Genomic DNA, 22,729 nt, shown 5'->3' with positions numbered 1-22,729 from the left:
GCCCGATGCGGGGCTCAATCCCAGGACCCTGGGATCATGACCTGAGCCGAAGGCAGATGCTTAATCGACTGAGCCACCCAGGAGCCCACAACATCTTTTAAATAGTAAAAATATTGGAAAAACCCCCAAATGTCCAAGATTAGGGAGTAAGTACGAAAATAATTTTTCTGAAAACTATCTTACAAGAAATATTTCCTACCTAAAATGCAAAGTGAAAAAGTATGGGGGAAAAAAGTATGGGTGTTTGTTTACAATTGTATAAATACTTTATGTGACCTGTCACCAGAATTCATAGTGGTTGTGTTAAGATAGTGGGTTTATGAGTAATTTTTTGGTTCCTTTTGTCTAATCTTCAAATTTTGTGAGTGTTTTTTATTCTTTTTATGAAAAAATACAATTAGCCAAACTGTGGAAAGAGCCCAAATGTCCATCGACTGATAAATGGATAAAGAAGATGTGATGTGTATATATATATATGTATACATGTACATATAAACACACACACACATATATACACAATGGAATATTACTCAGCCATCAAAAAGAATGAAGTCTTGCCATTTGCAACAACGTGGATAGAGGTAGAGTGTATTATGCTAGGTGAAATAAGCCAGAGAAAGATGAATATCGTATGATTCCACTCATATGTGGAATTTAAGAAGCAAAACAGATGAACATATGGGAGGGGAAAAAAGAGAGGGAGGCAAAGCATAAAAGAGACTCTTTTTTTAAGATTTTATTTACTTGAGAGAGAGAGGGAGAGCACACAGGAGGAGGGGCAGAGGGACGAGCAGGCTCCCTGCTGAGTGGGGAGCCCAACGTGGGGCTCAATCCCAGGACCCTGAGGTCATGACCTGAGCTGACACCGAGTCAGATATTTTAACTGACTGAGCTCCCCAGGCTCCCCAGAGACTCTTAACTATAGAGAACAAACTAAGGGATGATGAAGGGAGGTGGGTGGGGGATGGATGAGTGATGGGTATTAAGAAGGGTACCTGTTATGATGAACACTGGGTGTTGTATGTAAGTGATGAATCACTGAATCCTATTCCAGAAACCAATATTGCACTGTATGTTAACTAACTAGTTAAATAAAAAATTGAAAAAAGTTGGAAAATAAAAAAATACAATTAGAATTTGTAAATGTGCTTAAAAACTTGCTTTTAAAGGTGTAAGCTTCATTGACTCAGTAAATAGAGAGCTGGATAAACTTTTTCCTCTTTGATCCTGTCCACTAATGTTACTCCTACACTTCCTAATAGTGTTAAACTATGGTGGTTACAGCTACGGCTGTGGGGTCAGATTGTCAGGGTTTTACACTTTCTCTTAAAAAGTTTTTTTTGGGGTCATCTGGCTGGATCAGTTGGAAGAGCATATAACCCTTGATCTCAGGGTTGTGAGTTCAAGCCCCAGATTGGGTGTAGAGCTTACTTTATAAATAAATAGATTTAAAAACTTTTTTTTTGGAAGTATAATATACACCATTATATTACTTTCATGTATGCAACATACTGATTCAACAATTCTGTACATTGTTCTGTGCTCATCATGGTACATGTAGTCACCATCTGTCACCATACAACATAATTACAATATTTTGACGCTATTCCCTGTGCTGTACTTTTCAACTCCATGACTTACTTATTTTATAACTGGGAGTTTGTACCTCTTAATCCACTTTATCTATCTATTTCACCCATCCTCCCCTCCCCTCTGGCAAGTTTGTTTGTTCTCTGTATTTAAGAATCTGTTTTCCCGGGGCGCCTTTGGCTCACGTCATGAACCCAGGGTCCTGCGATCGAGCCCCGCATCGGGCTCCCTGCTCAGCGGGAAGCCTGCTTCTCCCTCTCCCGCTCCCCCTGCTTGTGTTCCCTCTCTCGCTGTGTCTCTCTCTGTCAAATAAATAAATAAAATCTTAAAAAAAAAAAAATCTGTTTTCCCTTTGTTTCTTTGTTCTTTGTTTTTTTTACATTACACATGTAAAAAAACAGTAAAATCATCTGATATCTGTCTCTCTCTGTCTGACTTATTTCACTTAGCATATATCCTCCTGGTCCATCCACATCGTCGCACATGGCAGGATCTCATTCTTTTATACGGCTGAGTAACATTCCGTTGTGTGTATATGCTCCATCTTCTTTATCCATTCAAATATCCGTGGACATTTGGAGAGTTTTCATATCTTTGCTATTGTAAATAATGCTGCAATAAACATAGGGGTGCATATATTTTTCAAATTAGCTTTTCATTTTCTTTGGATAAACACCCTCTAGTGGATAAACACCCTTTATTCTTTTGCATGTGGATCATATGGTGTTTCTATTTTTAAGTTTTTAAGGAACCTCCAAACTCTTTTCCACAGTGGTTGCACCAATCTACATTCGTACCAACAGTGCACGAGGGATCCTTTATCTCCACATCCTTGCCAACACTTACTTTTTGGCATTTTGATTCTAGCTCTTCTGACAGGTGTGAGGTGATAGCTCATTGTGGTTTTGATCTGCAGTTTCCTGATGATTAGTGATGATGAGCATTTTTTCATGTCTGTTGGCCACCTGTATGTCTTTGGAAAAATGTCTCTTCAGGTCCTCTGCCCATGTTTTAATTTTTTTTTTTTTTTTAGTGTTGATTTGTACAAGTTCATTGTATATTTTGGGTATTAACCCCTTACTGGATATATCATTTGCGAATATCTTCTCCCATTCAGTGGGTTGCTTTTTTCATTTGTTGATGGTTTCCTTTGCTGTACAAAAGTTTTTTATTTTGGTGTGATCCCAATAGTTAATTTCCTCAGGCATCTAGAAAAATGTTGCTAAAGCCAATGTCAAGGAGATTACTGCCTTTGTTTTCTTTTAGTTTTATGGTTTCAGGTCTCACATTTAGGTCTTTAGTCCAATTGAGTTTATTTTGTGTATGGTGTAAGAAAGTGGTCCAGTTTCATTCTTTTGCATGTAGCTGTCCAGTGTTCCAGCACCATGCTCCTTCACTTTCTTATTGTGTCCTTTGAGCAAATGTCTAGGCTCAATTTCATTATCTATAAAATTGGCATAATAATTGTAGCTATTTCAGGAGTTGGGAGGATTTAACTTGTTAAGACATGTAAAGTTTCATCAATCTCATCAAAATTTTTTGCCTAAGTGTACTTGCTAAATTAAATATTTAAACAAATTTTCATCTTGAGAGCAATATTTTATAATAATATTATTGAATGCTTTCAGCACATTGCTAACTGCTTTATATTTTTTTTATTTAATCCTCAGAGAAAATGAGGGATGTAAAATTTTTTAAAGAAAATTTTATTAATTTGTTAAAGATTACTCAATAAGGGGGAATAATGCTATGAAATGGAGAAAATAATATTATAAGTCATAAATTCAGGAGTTTTAAGAAAGATTACTTCAGGGGCGCCTGAGTGGCTCAGTCTGTTAAGTGACTGCCTCTGGCTCAGGTCATGATTCCAGGGTCTTGGGTTCGAGCCCCGCATCGGGCTCCTTGGTCCGTGGGGAGCCTGCTTCTCCCTCTCCTCCCCACTTGTGCTTTCTCTCGCTTGCTCTCTCTCTCAAATAAATAAAATCTTAAAAAAAAAAGAATGATTACTTCAAAGATTTTGACTGCCTACAGAACAAGGAAAAAAGAGAAGATTATCAAAACAAAGAATCTAGTTTGTTCCCAGCCTTTTGGCTAAGAGGAAATGTGAAAACAGTCAACCAACAATAACAGATGGACTACCTAATTAAAGTAATTTCTCCCATAATTCATTCTCTTGTAGTTTTTTTTGAAGGAATAAAACTTAAGGAAAAATTAGATAATTTGCATAAAATGACATGTGCTTTGGATAAACAAATGCATGGATCAGAGAATTGTAGCCTTTATAAGACGAGATTAATTAGAGCACATTGAAATGGTAATGGAAATCATTATGAAAATTAACAGTTTTCATAACAAAACATTATGAAATTAACATTATGAAAATTATCACCAGTGTAATAAATTAAATTTATGAGATGAGGTTATGAGCTCCAGTCCAGTGAAAGATCCAGGGCGCATGGCCAAAGTGTTCTCTGTTTTGCTTCTGTGATCACTGATCTTTAATGCTTTTATTTATAAACTAGATATTACATGAATACTTTGTTCATTATTATTTTCATAAAAAGTAAATTAAAAGAACAATAGCAAATTACATCAACTGAGCCAGCCAGGCACCCCACAAAAGAAAATTTTAGATAATCCAATTGAAAAGAAAGTTAAATAGTTATGGGTAAGATTAGAGAGAGCTAAGGGAATTTAGAAAAACCCTCTATGTCTTTATTTTTACCAAGAGGTTGGTTTGTTTTTAAGAGGTTGTATTTTGAATTGGGATTTTACAGTATGTCATTCTCATGATACCAGAATTTTTTTTAATTAAATTAATTAATTAATTTGATAGTATAAGCAGGGAGAGGAGCAGAGGGAGAGGGAGAAGCAGGCTCCTCACTGAGCAGGGAGCCCGATGTGGGGTTGATCCCGGGACCCAGTGATCATGACCTGAGCCGAAGGCAAAGGCTCAACAGACTGAGCCACCCAGGTGCCCCGATACCAGAACTGTTAAAGAGTTTTTATATAATTATAACTATTGTCTTCCGAGATTATGGTGTTCCTTCTCTGGATGTCTGTAAAATGGACTTACGCAATGTTTGAAATGGCAAAAATAAGTCGCTACAGGAAGAACATTTTAGTTTTAAACAGATAAGGTATAAAACAACTTAAAAAGCTAAAAGCCTCGTGGTCTCCTAAATACCATGTTTTTAAGTCTGTTCATATTGAGTAAAATACAGCAGAAATGATTCAGTGTCTTAGTTCATACTAAGGATACATTTTACATTGCCACCCAGTACACGTGTGTGCAGAAACCCCGACGTGGAGCAGTGCTCGTATCTGCCATAAACAACGTACGACTATACTACTTGCGTTCTATCCTCTTCTGCATTCTAATAGTAGTCTATTCTGTTTATTCCATTTCATTACCTTCCACCCCATTCCATTCCATTCCAGGTTTTAAAAAAGTGCTTTTAGATTATCTTCTAAGTTGATTTCATAACCCACTTGTAGGTTGATACTAGCAGTTTGAAAAAAGAAAAACAAGAAAAACTAGACTATAGGTTCAGGATTCTCTTTCTACTATATTAATTTTGAAATGAACTAGAGGTGATAAAATCAGCTGTATTATTAATTTGGACACTCTTCTTCACCTTCCTCTTCTTCAGGTTATTTATTCATTTATTTTAGTAATCTCTACACCCAACATGGACCTTCAACTCATGACCCCAAGATCAGGAGTCACATGCTCTTCTAACTGAGCTTGCCAGGCACCACTGGACACCATTTTTTATCTAATTTCACCATGAAATGTCCTAATTGGTACAGGTGTTAAATTAGTACCTTTACCACAGATGAGAGAAAACTAACTAGAAGAGACTAGATAGAGATTATCTAGCTCTCCCACTCCTGTACCTGCCCCTAATTCTTGTTTTTGTTTTTTAAAAAATATTTAATTATGGAAACTTTCAAGCATATTCAAAAGTAGAGTAGTAGACCAAGCCTCATCTCTTTATCACCTCTTCCTCACTGGATTATTTTGAAGTATATTCCAGATATATTTTATCTGTAAATACTTTAGTATGTATCTTTAAAAGATAAGGAATTTTTTAAAAAAGCATATCCAAAATATCTATCCCATGACAAAAAATGAGAGTAATTCCTAATGTCATCAAATATTCTGTCAGTATTCACATTTCTCTGTGTCATAATTTTTTTTAAAACTGTTGAATTAGGAACCAAAGTCTGTACATTTTATTTGATTGACAAGTCTCTTCAGTTTTCTTTTTTCATCTATAGATCTCCCTTTGTGTGTGTGTGTGTGTGTGTGTGTGTGTGTGTGTGTGTGTTTATTGAAGAAATCAGGCTGTATTGATGTACCTATATTATGGTCATTTAATGTATTTCTCTGTCCTTTGTATTTCAGTAAACTGGTAGACTAAGGAATCTCGATTAAGTTTTGGAATATTGGCAAGAAAGCTGCAAAAATGCTATGAATTTCCTATTGTGTGACATCAGGAGGCATATGATGTTTGGTTGTCTTGCCTTTTTGTGATGTTAAGATTTATCAGTGGCTTTCCATCTTGTCACTTGATGTACCCATTAAAATTCCCCATCAGCTTTCCATTTAATGGATCATCCATTGATAATCTTTGGATTGATCCATTACTCTGTTAAGGGTTTCAAAATAATGATGTTTTAACTCTGTCTTTTTGAATTACTAGCTGAACATTTCTATAAAGAACTTTCCCTTAGTTAACTGTTTGATTCCCTGTATGACTCTTTGCTTATAAGGAAAAGCAGGATAAATGCTTGATTTTTTTTCTCTTTTATCACCAAATTTGTAGATCCAAAGGTGACCTGTGAGTTTTGTTTTTAATTTTTCCTTTGAGTATCATAATGAACTGATGGATTTAAGCGTAGTTGATGTATTTCACACCACTGAAGTTATTATTCTATCTGATGCTGTAATTGTGCCGTCTTTGGCCAGTGAGGGGACTTTCAAATTGACATGGTGCCAGGAGTCTTTGAAGATCCAGGCTCTTCTGGTATATTTTATGCCTCAGACCTCGAATAAGCTATTCTGTATGGACTGGCCAACTTTTTAAGTTTCAGGTAGGGAAATGAAGTGATTTGATGGAAAGATGCTTGCTGGAAGACTAGTCTTTGGGGTCATTGCTCTTTTCACCATCTAGTGCCGCCTCTGCAGGGCTGAAACGCACATTACTAGTTGCCTCACCAGCAGTTGTTCCCGTGCTTTTCCTTTCATAGATTACTTTCCCCACAGAGGCATAGGTTGGTAACTTCACTGTCCAGCTTCCAGTGCTGCTTGGGGTTAGCCCTGTGTCCGGATTTGGATAATTGGATATATAAGGAAGGATGCTGGGAACTTATTTAGAATTGGTTTGTGATTTTACCTTAAAAAGTGGGTGTTTTGCTTTAGAAATATTTTTCAGTGTTATCTTTAATTTTTTAAAAACTGCTCAAGATTGTTATTCATTTTCCATGATCATAGAGAGTATAAGTGGTCTGGATGGTGAAAAACAACAGATAGTTTATACTTCATCTCCGTTTCTTTTTGGAGTCTTCTAAATGATGTTAGCAGATACACATTTATCTCCCTAATTCTGTTTAGCTCTGGGTAACATCTCATAATTATAATAGAAAATGATAGTGCTTAATTTGTACCAGGAAGTAGTCTAAGAGCTTTCATGTATTAACTCACTCAAAAAATGGCCCTGTGAGGTAGCTACTATTATTATTCTCAAATTATGGAGGAGGAAACTGAAGTAAAGAGAGTTCTTGTGACTAATTGAAGATCTCACAGCTAGTAAATGGGGCTGGGGACAGGATTCCAACCCACAAACTCTGATCCAGACTATATTAAAATTGGTTTCCATTTCTAGAGTACTGGTTTACTAAGAGCAGGTGGAGGTGGGCTAGAAATGTATTCAGACGTGGCTTTAAAATATATATGGTATTTTATTAGCATATTTTGTGGCTTCTGTTTAAAATTAGTAGATTTAGGGGCGCCTGGGTGGCTCATTTGTTAAGTGTCTGCCTTCGGCTCAGGTCATGATCCCAGGGTCCTGGGATGGAGCCCTGCATCCGGCTCCCTGCTCCGCAGGAAGCCCGCTTCTCCCTCTCCCACTCCCCCGCTTGTGTTCCCTCTCTCGCTGTCTCTCTCTCTCTCTCTGTCAAATAAATAAATAAAATCTTTAAATAAAATAAAATAAAATTAGTAGGTTTGTTACTATAATCAACTGTAGGACAGTTTCTTAGATGTCTAAAATTACAAGCAGCTCGACAACATATTGATTTGATTTTCCATATTTAAAGAATTGCATGGGAAATAAAACCCAATGGCATCATATGAAGCACTTCAAATGATGCTCATGATACAGATGAGAATGCGGCAAACTTTTTCTTAGCGATAGAATTTATAAAGTTCTGACTAGCTTACATGTATACAAGAAGCTGATAATAATTTATATTTCAAACACATGTTCTCTGTTTGTGAAGATATATCATTTTAACCATGTTAATCATCAGGTATATTGTTGAGAAACATGGTAGTGAAATGGATGCACAAACATACCAGATAATTTTGCCCTAACTCATAATGATATAGTTAGACTTATTACCCAGGTTACCTTGCTCTTAACTTACCCCTACCTTCTAGATGTCACAAGTGTATGTTACTCCTAGAGTATGTTACTCCTGTCTGTTTCTGCAAACCTTTAGTTTTTAAGTTTTAAGCATACTCTACTAATTTTCTTAGAAGTTAGCACTAAAATACTATTTGTGACATTTATTTAAACATTATTTACTCTTAATTTTTTTATTTTTTAAAAATCTTTTTAAAGTTTGTTTACTGTTAAGTAATCTCTACACTTAATGTGGGCCTTGAACTCATGACCCCAAGATCGAGTCACGTGCTTCTCTGAGCCAGCCAGGTGCCCCTACTCTTAATATTTTAAAGAACAGTAGGGGTGCCTGACTGGATAAGTTGCTGGAGCATGCAACTCTTGATTTCAGGGTTGTAAGTTTAGCCCCCCAATGGGTGTAGAGATTACTTACAAATAAAAAAAAATTTTTTTTAAGAACAACAGAATAAGGAAAATTACTTCTGCCCTTTGGTTTTGCAGAACTTCAACAGAGAAGCGGTTTGAGCCAGTAGAAAACATACTAGAAGGAGAAAGTTAAAAGGTCTAAATGCCAGATTTGACTCTGTGACATTGAAGAGTTTTTAAAAGTTTTTCTGCGCTTCTGTTTCCTCATGTATAATGAGTTCAGGCTTGCGTAGGCACATGGGCATTGTGCCGTTGGTTGAGCTCAGACTTCCCACAGTCCTTTCCGAGGCATTGTGTGTGATGATCACTGGGGTCTCTTAGAGTTGATCCCAAAGATGGGGAAAAAAAAATTGGGAAATAAAACTCAATGTCTGCCTTCAGCTCAGGTCATGATCCCAGGGTCCTGGGAGAGAGGATGGCTGTTGGTTGTGCTTTAGATCGTGGGCCAAATCTGGCTAACTATCTGCTTTGTAAAGAAAGTTTTATTGGAACACAGCTATATCCTCTGTGTCTACAGCCGACTTGGGTGGTTTTGACTAAGACCATATGATCTGCAAAGCCTAAAATATTTACTCTGAGTTCCTTTACAGAATACTTTCCTAGCTCCTGCTTTAGACTTCAAAATGACTATTATGAATGATTGCTACTTATGTAGTGCTTGTTTCCTTTTTTTTTTTTTGACTAAATTATCTTGTTGAAATACATCAGACATATTATTGTTTGACTTTTTCCCTCTAGTCACTGATGTACCTCACACAAATTGGGAGAGAAGTAAAGAAAATGAACGGATCAGTAAAGATCAAATAAAGAAGAGGAAAAAAAAGCAAAAAGATTATCAACCCAACTATTTCCTATCCATTCCGATCACCAACAAAGAGGTGCTTTTTTTAAATTGAAGTATACTTGACATGAAATGCTACATTGGTTTCAGTTCTACAGCATGGTGATTTGACGATCTATATTGTGCCGTGCTCACTGTCGCACGGGTGGTGTAGCTCCCATCGGTCCCCATGCAACGCTATCACAATACCATTGACTGTATTCCCTTTGCTGTTCCTTTCATCCCTGTGACTTACTCATTCCATAACTAGAAGCCTGTACCTCCCACTCCCCTTCTCCCATTCTGCCCATCCCCCCACCCCTCTCCCCCAGGCAGCCGTCAGTTCTTTGTGTATGTATGGATTTGTTTCTGCTTTTTTGTTTGTTTATTCATTTGTTTTGTTTTTTAGAGGTGCTATTTTTTTAAAAAAACTATTTTACTATAAAGTTTTATTTTAAATTAGATTTAAGGTACATTAAATGCTTGTAAGCCCATTTGCTGTCAGCCCTTAAGTGTCTTTGGTGGCATTTTAGTTGGGCTATATAAGAAATAATCCTGTTTAAACAATAGAATCTATTTAAACAGTAATTTTGAGAAATACTATTTAAAAAACCATATTTAAATAATAATTTTGCAAAAGCCTTTTGAAAAGCGTTGCCATATGGCATGTCAAGTGTGATTCTCTCTAGGCATTTGCTCGCCACAATGGGGGAACTTTTCAGAAGCAGAGAGTAGTGACCAGGTAGAAAAAGAGGATTCTGAGATCTCTGCTAGGAAAGTAAAGTAGGATTTCTTGCTGCTTAGTCCTGTGTAAGGCGATGATTATTGCAACACAGTTTCTTTAAAAATTACTCATTGTTGTGCCGATTTAATATTGCGTGATAACTTGGGCAGAGTTAAATCTGTTAAATCTATTAAAAATCTGAAAAATTAATGTGGTATGAATAATAGGAAATGGGACCAGTTGATTGGCCCAAACTAAGAAACTCTTGTACGTAGCTGAGAGCTACAGTATCTGATTAAAACTGCTAGAGCGGTGAGGTGGGAAAGAACAGCTCACTTGGAAGATTGATTGTTTTCACATATTGGTGCAATTTGAGAGGCAGATCGGAATTTCTGTTTGATTGTGGACTATGAACTCTTTTACTAGTGTTAAACAACAAAAATTCCGAGTAAATTTGAAGATCCAGTTGGCTTTATTGAACAAGTCATGAATTGGGCAATATCTCATGTGGCAGAGAGAAAAGTACTCCATCAGGCTGCAGAAAAGGAGAGGGTTTTAAAGGTAGAGAGGGAGAGGAAAGAAGGAAACTATTAGCAAAGAATCCATCGTTTTAGATAAGGTCACCCTCCCATGGAAGGTGCTGACGAGGAAATTCCTTGTGGACTGGTTACGTTCGTGGGGGGACAGTTAGGTTAGGTGTTAAGTCTTGGGTGGGCTGACATGGGGCTCTTAACATGTGACTCCATTTTGGGCCTGTGGTTTTCTTTTTAACACTAGGCACATTTTGCATTTGTTTCTCCCTTTATTTAACTAGAATGTTTCTAGGGGATGCTAATGAATTTTTAAAGCAAAGTATTTAAAGCAAATGAAATTGAAATCAAATGAATAAATATCAAAAGAAAAAATAAATATTATTTATGCATTCCAGGAAATTCTAGTCCGTGAAACCACAGTTTAGCTGGGGAGAGAAGATACATAAAAAGAGAATTTCTATTACCTAGCAATACAAGGTTTTAGAATTTTATTTATTTATTTATTTATTTATTTATTTATTTATTTATTTATTTAATGGAGAGACACAGCCAGAAAGGGAACACAAGCAGGGGGAGCGGGAGAGGGAGAAGCAGGCTTCCCGCTGAGCAGGGAGCCTGATGTGGGGCTCGATCCCAGGACCCTGGGATCATGACCTGGGTTGAAGGCAGACGCCTAACGACTGAGCCACCCAGGCGCCCCAGGGTTTTAGAATTTAATGCGGTAATGAATTAGATTTTGATTTTACTGGAACACACCAGTTAAGAGTGGTGGGTTAACAGTACAATAGTCTTTAAAAGTGTTTAGGTGACACAGAGTTTAATATCATGAGCAATTATCTATTATGTTACATATTATATAGTGCATTAAAATACCTATGAGTTATTTGGACAGGTTTTCTTTTGAAATTTAGGATCATCTGCACATATGGGAGTTAGAAGAGGGGTGATGCTGCTTAACTGATCAGTCCAAAGCCAATTCCTTAGGACCCAGAATGTGAAACAGGCAAAGTGACTTTCCCACAGACACACGATTTGTGATTGGAAGAGACCCCAGGTTCCTTACTTTGCTTTACAGCGTAGAGATTGTTCCACTGCACTCCATCAGTATGGAAGTTTGGGAAGCACTTCTGTAAGTTGCTTTAATTAGGTCCTTCCTGTAGTCTGTCTCCCTTCACTCCTCCATCCGTGGCTCCTGTGGTAGTCTGAACGGCAGCTTGGTGTCCCCTTCATGTCCCCTACCTCTCCTCGCCTCCTTCTGGCCCCCTTCCTCTTCCAGTGAAGATCAGTGGGGTGATTGTGGTGGGGAAGGGGACGAAGATGAAAGGGGGTCGAGAAATTCTTTCCTTCTGCCACTTAGTTCAGGATTTGGGCCACAAAAGTGCCTTGAGGAAGGGGAAGAGAGAGAATGGTCTACGGCTTTTAGTTTTCGCCCTGTAAGCTGCCATAGTTTTTGTTTCTGCTTCCCACTCTCTGGGTGGTTGTGTAGAAAGTGCGGGGAGTGCAGCTCTGGAGTCCCACAGGCCTTGTCTGAATACCATCGGGCTACAAACTTGCTGTGGACGTAGGTCAGGTGACTTCATGTCTGTAGATTACATTTCTTTAGGTGTAAAAGGGAGGTGATAATTATTTTCTAATCCCAAATCTGGACGTGTCACCCACCTGCTTATATCTTTCACTCTTTTCCTGTTGGTTTTGGGACAAAGACAGAGGCCTTACCGTGTTCTATGAGGTTTTGCGTGGTTCAGCTTTCTCCACTTTGGTACTTGTTCCTTCTCCTTGAGCCCTTCTGGCCTTGAACTTGCCAAGTTCCCTCTGCCCCCAGAGAAAGCTTTTTCTGTCTGGGAGTTTTCTTTCCTCTCTTCTTGGTTTTGTTAATGCCATAATCTCAGCTCAGACCTCTTCACTGGTGACCACCTTGCCTTGGTCACCCCCACCCTGCCACCACCAGGCTCTCATAGCTTTCCTTTTGGGGTCTATCATCCTTGCAACCTGAACGTGTTCATCTTCTGCACAAAGTTCTTCGGCTCATTCCCAGTACCTAGAGCAGAACTTGGCAGGAGTAGAAATATACACACAGAAAATACTGTCATTTCAGGGCTGGAAATGTGTTTGTGGCATACCAAGTTACACCAAAACATTTACAATAATTTACAAATAAGAAATACAGTGTTATAAGGTGGTTTCATAATACAAGTTTAACAGCCATCATTTGAGGGTAGGGTGACTGGTAGTTATGGGGAATGCAGGCTTCAAGGGATCTGGAAACCAAATAATTTAATGTTTTCCTCTCAAGAGCCTTATTTGCAGGTAACAGAAATACAAATACAAATACAAATACAAATACAAATACAGGGAGGAGAGGTAGGGTGGAACAAGATTAGGAGATACACTTTATATCTTTTATATGAACATCTTTTTTGTTTGTTTGTTTTAAAGTATCACATGTTAAATTTTCTTTTAAAACTACTTATGAGCTTTTGTGGGAAGGCCTGGGAAAAGAAGCAGCATTTATAACATTGTTTCAGTGTGAGACTGTATTCCAAGTTCCAATTAAGTGACCTGCAAACAAGCTTTTAGAAGCTAGCACTTTCACAATGAGTTGCTCTACTTTTGGCCTCTGCTTGTTGGCATCCAGTTTTAAAGAAAAAAGTGTTCAGACTTTATGGGTCTTTGATTTTTAAACCTATTCTTAGATGTTTGAAATTCTTCATTAATGGAAATTCATAATTTCATACTTTTAAAAATAGAATTGGAAAATGCATTAGAATGGCTGCATAAAAATATCCTAGTTTCAAGTATATGGAAGCATGTGTTTCTCCCTTACCTGCAATTATACATTAGTTTAAAAATAAAAATAAAGAAGGAAAACATTTAATGGAGTTATAATAAATCCTACATGTTTCTTAAGTGGCTAGAATTATTTAATTAATTATTAATTCTAATTGGATTTACTCTTATGTTGGTTTTATGCCCTTTCCTATGAGTGGTAATATTATAAGGTAAATCAGCACTGAAAAAATGCAGGGGAACAATTAGAAACTGAATTCAGGAGTGTATTAATTTTTTATAAGATAATTTTTTATACTAATGGAAAAGTATGATTTTCTTTGGGGTTTTAAAAGGTATTTGTAACATTTAATTCCATATTTCATCATTTTCTAATGTGAAAATTGCTGGTCTTATAAAAATAATAAAAGTATTCAGTTCTTTTCTGGGATATGTAATTGTAAAAGTATTTGCTCTCATCGTGTGTATGTTAAGCACTTGGTAGACTTGGAAAATTCTCCTATTTGAGAATGATTTTTTACTTTCTTTTTTTAAAGATTTTATTTATTTATTTGACAGAGAGAGACACAGTGAGAGAGGAAGCACAAGCAGGGGGAGTGGGTGAGGGAGAAGCAGGCCTCCCACGGAGCAGGGAGCCTGAAGCGGGGCTCGATCCCAGGACCCTGGGATCATGGCCTGAGCCGAAGGCCGACGCTTAATGACTGAGCTACCCAGGCGCCCCAGAGGATGATTTTTTACTTTTACTCCAGTTTTGCTCTGTCATCAGTTTTTCAGGTTCTTTTCATGGTTGTAGACAAGCAAGAAAAATGAAAGTATTCAGCAATGAAGAAAAGTTATGTAGCAAATTGAAGTGATAATTCTAGTAAGTCTTAATGAGGCAGCAAATTTAGGAACAATATAAGTTAACAGCTTCAAAAAATTCTGGAAATAATGTCAAAAGATGGGGTCAAAGACATTCTCCTACTCTGTGTTGGAATGTAACTTCTCTTCCTCATGCAGCACTGTAACTTTAAGGCTTTTTCTTTGTACTCATATATGCCTTGAGTCAATTAGAAAGCTTAAAAGATATAAAAATGAATTTTCTTACTGCATTATTTTTAGGCAGGTGGAATATGGCTTAGTGGTAAGGTTTAACAAGTGGTTGTTTGTTCTTGTTCTCTAAACACAAAGATAATAATGAAATATTTAAGATTTTAATAATGCTCTTATTTTTAAAAGTTTCTTTCAATAGCATATTTAAATATGACTATAGTAATAGGTTTTTATTTTTTTATTTTTTTAAGATTTTATTTATTTATTTGAGAGAGAGAATGAGATAGAGAGCATGAGAGGGGGGAGGGTCAGAGGGAGAAGCAGACTCCCCACTGAGCAGGGAGCCCGATGTGGGACTCGATCCCGAGACTCCAGGATCATGACCTGAGCTGAAAGCAGTTGCTTAACCAACTGAGCCACCTAGGCGCCCTATAGTATTAGGTTTTTAGAATGTGCCTGTGTAGTACTGTCAATGGCTGGGGATTAGGGTGACAGATAAGGTTTAATAGCTTTATAGAATTTTAAACAGTGGCTCTAAAAATTAGTTTTCTTTGGCCTTTAATGACATTGGTACTTTTTAAAGTGGCTTTCAGAAGAAGACTCTGAAGTTTTTTTCATTTTTCTTTTATGTTTTAAGAATGTAATTAGGAATAAAAAAGGATTTATAAAGCTCTTAAGATGATATCAAAGAATATTATAAATTAATCTGGAGCATCAAAGCATAGCTGGAAATATATTACTTGATTCAGGGCACTTGGCTGGCTCAGTCAGAGGAGCATCCGACTCTTGATCTCTGGGTTGTGAGATCAAGCCTCATGGTGGGTGTAGAGATTAGTTAAATAAATAAAACTAAAAAAAAAAGATATATATTACTTGGTTAGATTATCTTTAGAATTTTCATAGGTTGAAGGTAATCCTGTATCATAAATACTGTGTGACATTAGAGAATTAATCTTCAAAGTATTTTGTGGTTTTGAATTTTCAATGTGAATGGTCTGAAATTGTTTTACCATGCTGGACATTGCACTAAAATGCTGACTACACAAATGAATGCAATTTTTCGATCATTATCCTGAATTTACATATGATTATTATTGGAGCCCAGAATGAAGAATGTTTTTATGAAAATGTAGGTATTCTACCCATTAGGTTCAAGTAGCAAGTCCTGGGGTGCCTGGGGGTGGCTCAGTTGGTTGAGCGTCTGTCCGACTCTTGTTTTCGGGTCAGGTCGTAATCTCGGGTCCTGGGATCGAGCCCTGTGATGGAATCTGTGCTCAGTGGGGAGTCTGCTTGGGGTTCTCTCTCTCCCTCCTCCTCTGCCCTCCCCCTACTCTCTCTCTCTCTCTCTCAAATAAATAAACCTTTAAAAGAACCAACCAAACAAACAAACAAAAAACAAGTAGCAAGTCCCCAGTTATGACATAAATATCTCCAAACATTGCCAGATGGTACCCTGGAGGCAGAACTATGTAGGGTAGAGGAACACTGATTTTAATATTGGCAGTGTTCCATACCTTATATTAGGCAAATGCTGTAGAGCTTACATTGTATTTTCATGTAGCTTATCTATTGTGATCTATAACACAACACTGTAAGTTTGGCAATGCAGATTCTATTATTCCTGTTTTACAGTTGAAGAAGCCAAGACTCGGGGAGACTAGGTGACTTGGGTGGGTTCATACCTATGGTAGATTTGGGGTTAAAATCCAGAATTTCTGAGCCAAGTCCAGCACCCTTAATTTGCATCACTCTATTTATAAAACAGAGTTCTCATCCTGTGCTACTTTTCATGTTCAGTTAAACCAGAATTACCATTTGTACCAGCTAAGATTTGGAGATGTAATTATACTGTTTAGAGGTATGACTTTTTTTTAAACTGAAGTATAGTTGACACACAGTGTTACATTCGTTTCAGTTGTACAACATAGTGATTTCACAAGTCTATACGTTAGGCTGTGCTCATCATGAGTGTAGCTACCATCTGTCACCATGCAATGCTATTATAATACCATTGACTCGCTACACTGTTACTGTATCTTACATCCCCATGACTTACTCATTCCATAACTGGAAGCCTGTACCTCCCTCTCCCCTTCACCCATTTTGCCCTCCCCCCTGCCCCCGTAACCATGAGTTTGTTTTCTGTATCTGTGGGTCTCTTTCTGGTTTTTATTTGTTTATTTGTTTTGTTTTTTTAGATTACACATATAAGTGAGATCTTATGGTATTTATCTTTCTCAGTCTGACTTATCTCACTTAGCATAATACCCTCCAGGTCCATCAATGTTTTTTTGCAAATGGCAAGATCTTACCCTTTTTATGCCTGAGTAACATTCCATTTTATATATATAAAAAATATATTTATTTGTCCCCTCTTGAAAATAAACCATTTCCTTGTATCTGTTGCATTTTTTCTCATGTGTTGTAATTTATCCTTAAGTTTCTTTGCTGTTTTGGGTATATGATTTTGAAGAGATTTTTTTTTTAATCTTCTGTTTTTCAATTTATTTTAATAGATTTAATACCCATATCTACCACATAGCAATGTTCAGAGGCTTCAGTGAACTAATATGTGTAAAATGCTCACTTTAGTACCTAGAACCTAGTGATCATACCATAAAGGTTAGTTACTTACTGCTATAGTCCTTTAAATACTGTTTTTTTGTTTTGTTTCCTTAATTAAAAACTATTTTTTAAGAAAAAACTTTATTTCTATAAGTAAGGGAGTAGATAATTAAATTGGAACCCTAGGCTATTAAAAAAAAGTAGATATTCTATGTCTTTAATATTTGGAAAGTGTCTAATAAATTTTAGGTGAAAAACACATTTTAGAATAATGTGGACTGATATGTCCTCGTGCCAGTTCTCTTTTTTTTTAATTCTACTGTAGTTAACATGCAGTGTTCTATTAGTTTCAGGTATACTTTAAATATTGTTTTTATTATTGTCACTAGTCACCATGGTGAGAGGGTGGGTTAGGAGAAATGAGCATTTCCCTTGAGGTGTTTACAATTTAGTTTTATTGATAGAGAGTAGAGGAAAGTGACTCTGTATAATCTTTGTGTACTATTCGTCAGGAGCGCCTTGTTTATCAGGCTATCAATATTCTTTTGCTAGGTTTCATGGAAGTGACATCTTGCCTTGGGAAATAGTATGTTAGGTGTTACTGCATAACTTCCTCCCAGGAAAACACCATTTCCTGTGTCACTCTTCCAGATGGCAAGAAGCAGAGAAATGCTGAGATTATTTTGGGTGATGTGGATTTATTGTAAAGATACACGGGAAGTCGGATCCCAGGATGGCATCTCATGATTTGTTCAGTCACATTCTGCAGATAATGGGAACATTGTTCAGGATAAAACAGCTGCTCTAGTATCAGAACAGTCTGCTGTGCTCATGATTCTGTTTTTTCTTATCTCTGCTATTTTTTAATGGACTCTGCTTCTGTTGCCAGCCCCCTCTCCTTCCCCTTTGCTCTCTGACGAATTCTGCTGCCTCAGAGCTTCTGTGTGCTCTCTTTTCTCTGAGTCTTGCTCCGTTTGCTGTTTCGCATTCCAACCATCTTCCAGTACACTCACATGGAGAAGTTGACTGGGACTGTACCTAGCTGGAAGAGAAGGGAAGGATATCATTCCCCCTGCTTGTTTCAGAGCAGAGACTGAGAGGGGGCAGTCCGATGAGAGACGAGAGCTCTCACTCCATGCAGACTGCCATTGTTTTTGTAACATATGCATCTGGACTTCTTTGCAACTCTCTTTCCATGGTTATGCCCCTCCTCACACATCTGGAAAAATGACAATAGTCACTCCTGTTGAGATTATTGCTGTCCTAAAAAACTTTAAAGGCCATGAAGAATGGGTTCTCAGACACATTCATTTGGGGACAAATAAATAATACTTCCAACAGGAATGGAATGTTGTCTGCGGGTTTGACCTTTCTATGGCAAGAATGAAACTTTTTTTTTATTTTAGGAAAGATCATAATTATCGTGAGTCATACTGCATATTCCAAGGACAAGTTTCTGAAAAGATGCATGGTCACTGAGAGGTTGTCAACCAGTGGGTTCAACCAGTGACCCAATTTATAAAATAAGGGTATTAGGCTTGATGTTTGTTTGTTTTTTTTAAAGATTTATTTATTTATTTTAGAGAGAGCACGTGTATGAGTGGGAGGGGCAGAGGGAGAGGGAGAGAGAATCTCAAGTAGACTGCATGTTGAGCATGGAACCCGACGTGGGGCTCAATCTCAGGACTCTGAGATCACAACCTGAGCCGAAATCAAGAGTTGGATGCTTAACTGACTGCGCCACTGAGGCACCCCTAGGCTTGATGTTTTTAAGATGAACAAGGATTGTATGATTTTTAAAAACTCATATATCATATTAAGCTTCCCAAGTCATTTTATCCAGGATATTTGAGAACAAGTAGGTAATTAAGCATTGCTTGGTTGAAGAATCTTGACATAGTTCTAATTTTGATTGTTGCTTATTTTTCTTGACATAGTTCTAATTTTGATCGTTGCTTATTTTTCTTCTTGATTTACAAACTGCCATAGGGAAATTTTGCTTGCCTAATCTATGTTTTGTATGTATATGTGTGTGTGTGTGTGTGTGTGATTAGATTACAAGAGGAATTAAGATCCTGCAAAATGCAATAATACAACAAGATAAGCAACTAGCCAAAGCAATGACCAGTGATGGCTCCTTTCATATTACCCTGCTAGTGATGCAGCTATTAAGTGAAGATGAAGTAAACATGTGAGTAATATGCCTTCCTTGAATATCACTTTTCAAGTTACTACTTTAATATGAGTAAACATAGCAGAACCCAGAGGCATTGAAATTCTAAGGAAGCATTCTTTGTTATAATTTGTTCCAACTAATAGTCAATGTACCGAATTAACAATACAAATATTCCTCCTAATTTAGACTTCTTCAACTCTGTTATTGTTATCAAATAGTAGCCCTTGGTCATGCAGTTGTTTTGCCCATGTTAATCATGTAAGCACTCTGGAGGCTGACCATTTAGGTTAGGATTCTTGGTAAAGATTTTGGAACCATGGCACAACCATCTCTGAATAGCTGCCTGATTTGGGGCAAATTGTCCACTTTTTAAGTAAACGGGAAAAATAATAGTACCAGTACACGTAAGAGCTCCTTGTACAGGGCCTGGCACACACAGGCAGCCGGTGTTGTTAGTCATTAGAACTGCCATTCCCTTAGGTCAGTAGACAATTACCATTTTACCTTACTCAATTTTAGAGTACCTGTATGCTGCCCAATTCGAATTCTAGAGTTGTGCTGTAAAGGTTGGGTATGAGTCATTGGCTGCTGCTTTTCAGCAGCCAGTTGGTCTTCTCCCCCAGTTCTCTGGGATACTCTGTACGTATGATTGCTCCTTTCCTTGGTACCTTCTGTATATCTCTCTGGCTTAAGCTGAAGCTTTAGCTCTTTGGAAAACCAGAATCAGAATGCATTGCAGGTTACTTCTGTTTTGTAGTTGACCTGACATGTAGTTTCCTGAGGGAATGAAGAATGAGGCTTGCATTGGGAAGAGGGTGAGGGAAAAGGAGAAAACAATGAACTTATGAGTAACTCAAAATATGAAGCCAAATTATGGTTTTTGTAGTTATGTCTTTTAAACAGTAGACCTTCATGTCTCTAGAGATCGGTCTTCTGATCTCTTCCAACCTGATCTACCCAAGAGCAGGTCTTGGGCACCCTGCAATTGCAGAGAGGCCTGGAAGATTTTTTTACTTGCCTCACTTTCACTGTTCACTTTGCCAATCAGAAGACAAATAAATACTCTGATGCTCTTAAAGGAAAAGAAGCCAAAGAAGAAGGAGATGAAAGCCTGAGAGAAGAGTGGTGCCCTGTGTGTGTTAGAACGCTGAATTAGTCCGCGTTCTCTGGAGACAGAACCAACAGGATGTATATCTGTATGGGTATCTAGATGTGTTGATATCTTGACATATCTGTATCTACACTTACATATGGAATTTATTTTACGGAATTAGCTCATGTGACTGTGGAGGCTGGCAAGTCCAAAATCCAGGGAAGAGTTGATGTAGTCTCAAGTCCAAGGCAGTCTGGAGGCAGAATTCCTTCTTTCTTGGGGGACCTCAGTCTTTTCTCTTGGTGAGCTGGTGTAAGGGGTGGCAAGTGGGAGACACTGAACCAGCAACAAATTCAAAAGAACTTCTGTGTGGTCAGTGAAAGCACAGACAACTTTGAGGAGGGTTGTAGGTGGCTGCTGTGAGTCTTCTTGTCCTGGGTGGGAAGGAATATGGAGCCCCTCCAGTGCTAGGTGGAGTCTTCGAGGCATGAAGGCAGACACAATGTTCTGGCTCCCCTGTTGGGGTTGAATGTTCTTTCCAAGCCTGGCCCCCACCAGTGCTGGAGCAGAGAATTAGGAATGGTAGAGACACTCACATTGGTTTGGGGTTCTCAGTGTATGGGGGAAACTCAAGCTTTTTGGGGAAGTTCCTGTTTAACTAATGCTAGAAGAATGTGGTGTCACATATCACATAAGTGGTAGATTAGAGTCGAGGAAGATTTCTAACAGACGGACCTGAGGAAGTTCCTTCAATTCTGCATTGCCTATCAAGACATAAAGATGGATGCAGAAGTTTCTTGTGTCCTGGTGGGTGGACTTGGAAGTCCAACTCAGAAAGAATTGGTGAATCAGGAGCTAGGTAAGGGTTGAGGACACTGCTGAACATCCATGTTTCTTGATCAGAGACTCTGGCAGGGATCTTGTGCTTCGGCAGTACCTGCTGCTACAAAGCCCAGAAAGAGCAAGCGTGCTGTCATGGACCCTGATATAGGGCACCCAGGGATATGACCAGACCAGTCCCCCCGAAGTGGGACTCTCTGAGGACTCAAACAGCAAGCAGTTGAGAGGTCTTCCTCAGTTCTTTTAGAAGGGTATGCTGGATTCCTTGGGAAGGAGGAGGAGAGAGGGAAGGGAAAAACTCCTGAAAGGAGGTTTGAATTAACTGAATAATTGTACCCCAAAGAGACTTTTTTAAACCAGAAAAGGTTGAGTCACCGTTGATCAGTAAGTTTAGGTTTATCTTTGTCATCAGAAATGGGTCTTGGCCATGGCGTACGGCATGTCTCTGTCAGCCTCGGCTCCCCAGCTTCTGTCCCCCATACAGGTATTATTTCCTTTTATTCTCTTAATGGTATTGGGAGGCAGCACAGAAATGCCATCTCCCTTATACATATGAGGAAGCAAGAGCCCTAGTAATTAAGCAAATACTGGTCAGTAGAGAAGCCAGAACTAGTCAGTTCTCTTAGTACTCCATGGGGTGTGTGTGTGAAAGATGGGGAGGCACAAAGAGAAGGGTGGGGTGGAGACAGGAGGGAGAGGATGAGCACAGGGGCATGAGAGAAGTGGGAAAGATCAGTCTGCACAGGTATGAATGGCTTCCTATGCCTCAGTGGCCTCTACTGATGAGCACATGGTGTCCAGTGGGGTTAGGGTGAGGGGGAAGGTATGCCTCCAATGTATCGTACTGTTTACATTTCTCAGTGGGCGCAAGACTGCCTTCTCCAGGAGACTTTTAGAAATATTTGTGGGGGTATTTTTGGGTGTCACGATTACTGAGGAGTGCTGTGGGCATTTGATGGGCAGGAGTGAGGGTTGCTAAGCCATGTGCAGCACATGGGACAGTCCTGAACGAGGCAGCATCGTCTTGCCCTAAGTCATGGCATCACATGTTGAAGAATTCCTGTGCAGAGAGCATGGTGACTCTGCGTCATTCAGGCCTGTGTTTTACCAGGGCTTTTTGCAAATACTTCTAGTTTTGTGAAAAAATGAAATGTTTAGCAAGTCAACTTTGTGTTTGAAGTGGCATCCTTATGCAACTTTATGATACTGGGAATATTCTCTCTACTAGAAGATGATGACCAGATATTTGCAGTTTAGTAATTCTTCTTGACAAAAGTTATAATAAAAAAATCTAAGAAATAATGAGGTTTGCTATACAGACAAGACAGTGTTTTGCAACTCAACCAGCGTTAATTATCAGTCATGTGCAAGATACTGAGCTAAGTGCTTTGGGGAAAATGAAGATGAATCAGGGATGGCTCTTATGCTCATGGATTATACAATTAAGTTGACTAGATACCATATGAACTCAAATAACTATAATAGAAAAACATAAAAACTGTTATGTTTCA

General features: G+C 38.2%; 1 protein-coding gene across 3 annotated transcripts in view; it reads left to right on the top strand.

The window, feature by feature from the left end:
• AKAP7 (A-kinase anchoring protein 7) overlaps window positions 1-22,729 on the top strand; it is a 144,259-nt gene that overhangs the window by 12,255 nt on the left and 109,275 nt on the right. For all 3 annotated transcript variants that reach the window (XM_028125341.2, XM_088024249.1, XM_028125342.2), the window contains exons 3-4: window positions 9,387-9,526; window positions 19,164-19,300. In XM_028125341.2, the coding sequence (XP_027981142.2) occupies window positions 9,387-9,526; window positions 19,164-19,300 (277 nt within the window). The remainder of the gene's footprint in view (window positions 1-9,386; window positions 9,527-19,163; window positions 19,301-22,729) is intronic.

This window comes from Eumetopias jubatus, unplaced genomic scaffold (assembly GCF_037043125.1).
Source record: "Eumetopias jubatus isolate StellerSeaLion01/CBP00866 unplaced genomic scaffold, mEumJub1_p1.0 scaffold_6, whole genome shotgun sequence".
In the NCBI taxonomy this organism is placed as follows: Eukaryota; Metazoa; Chordata; class Mammalia; order Carnivora; family Otariidae; genus Eumetopias; species Eumetopias jubatus.
This window is presented reverse-complemented; position numbering and strand designations above follow the sequence as displayed.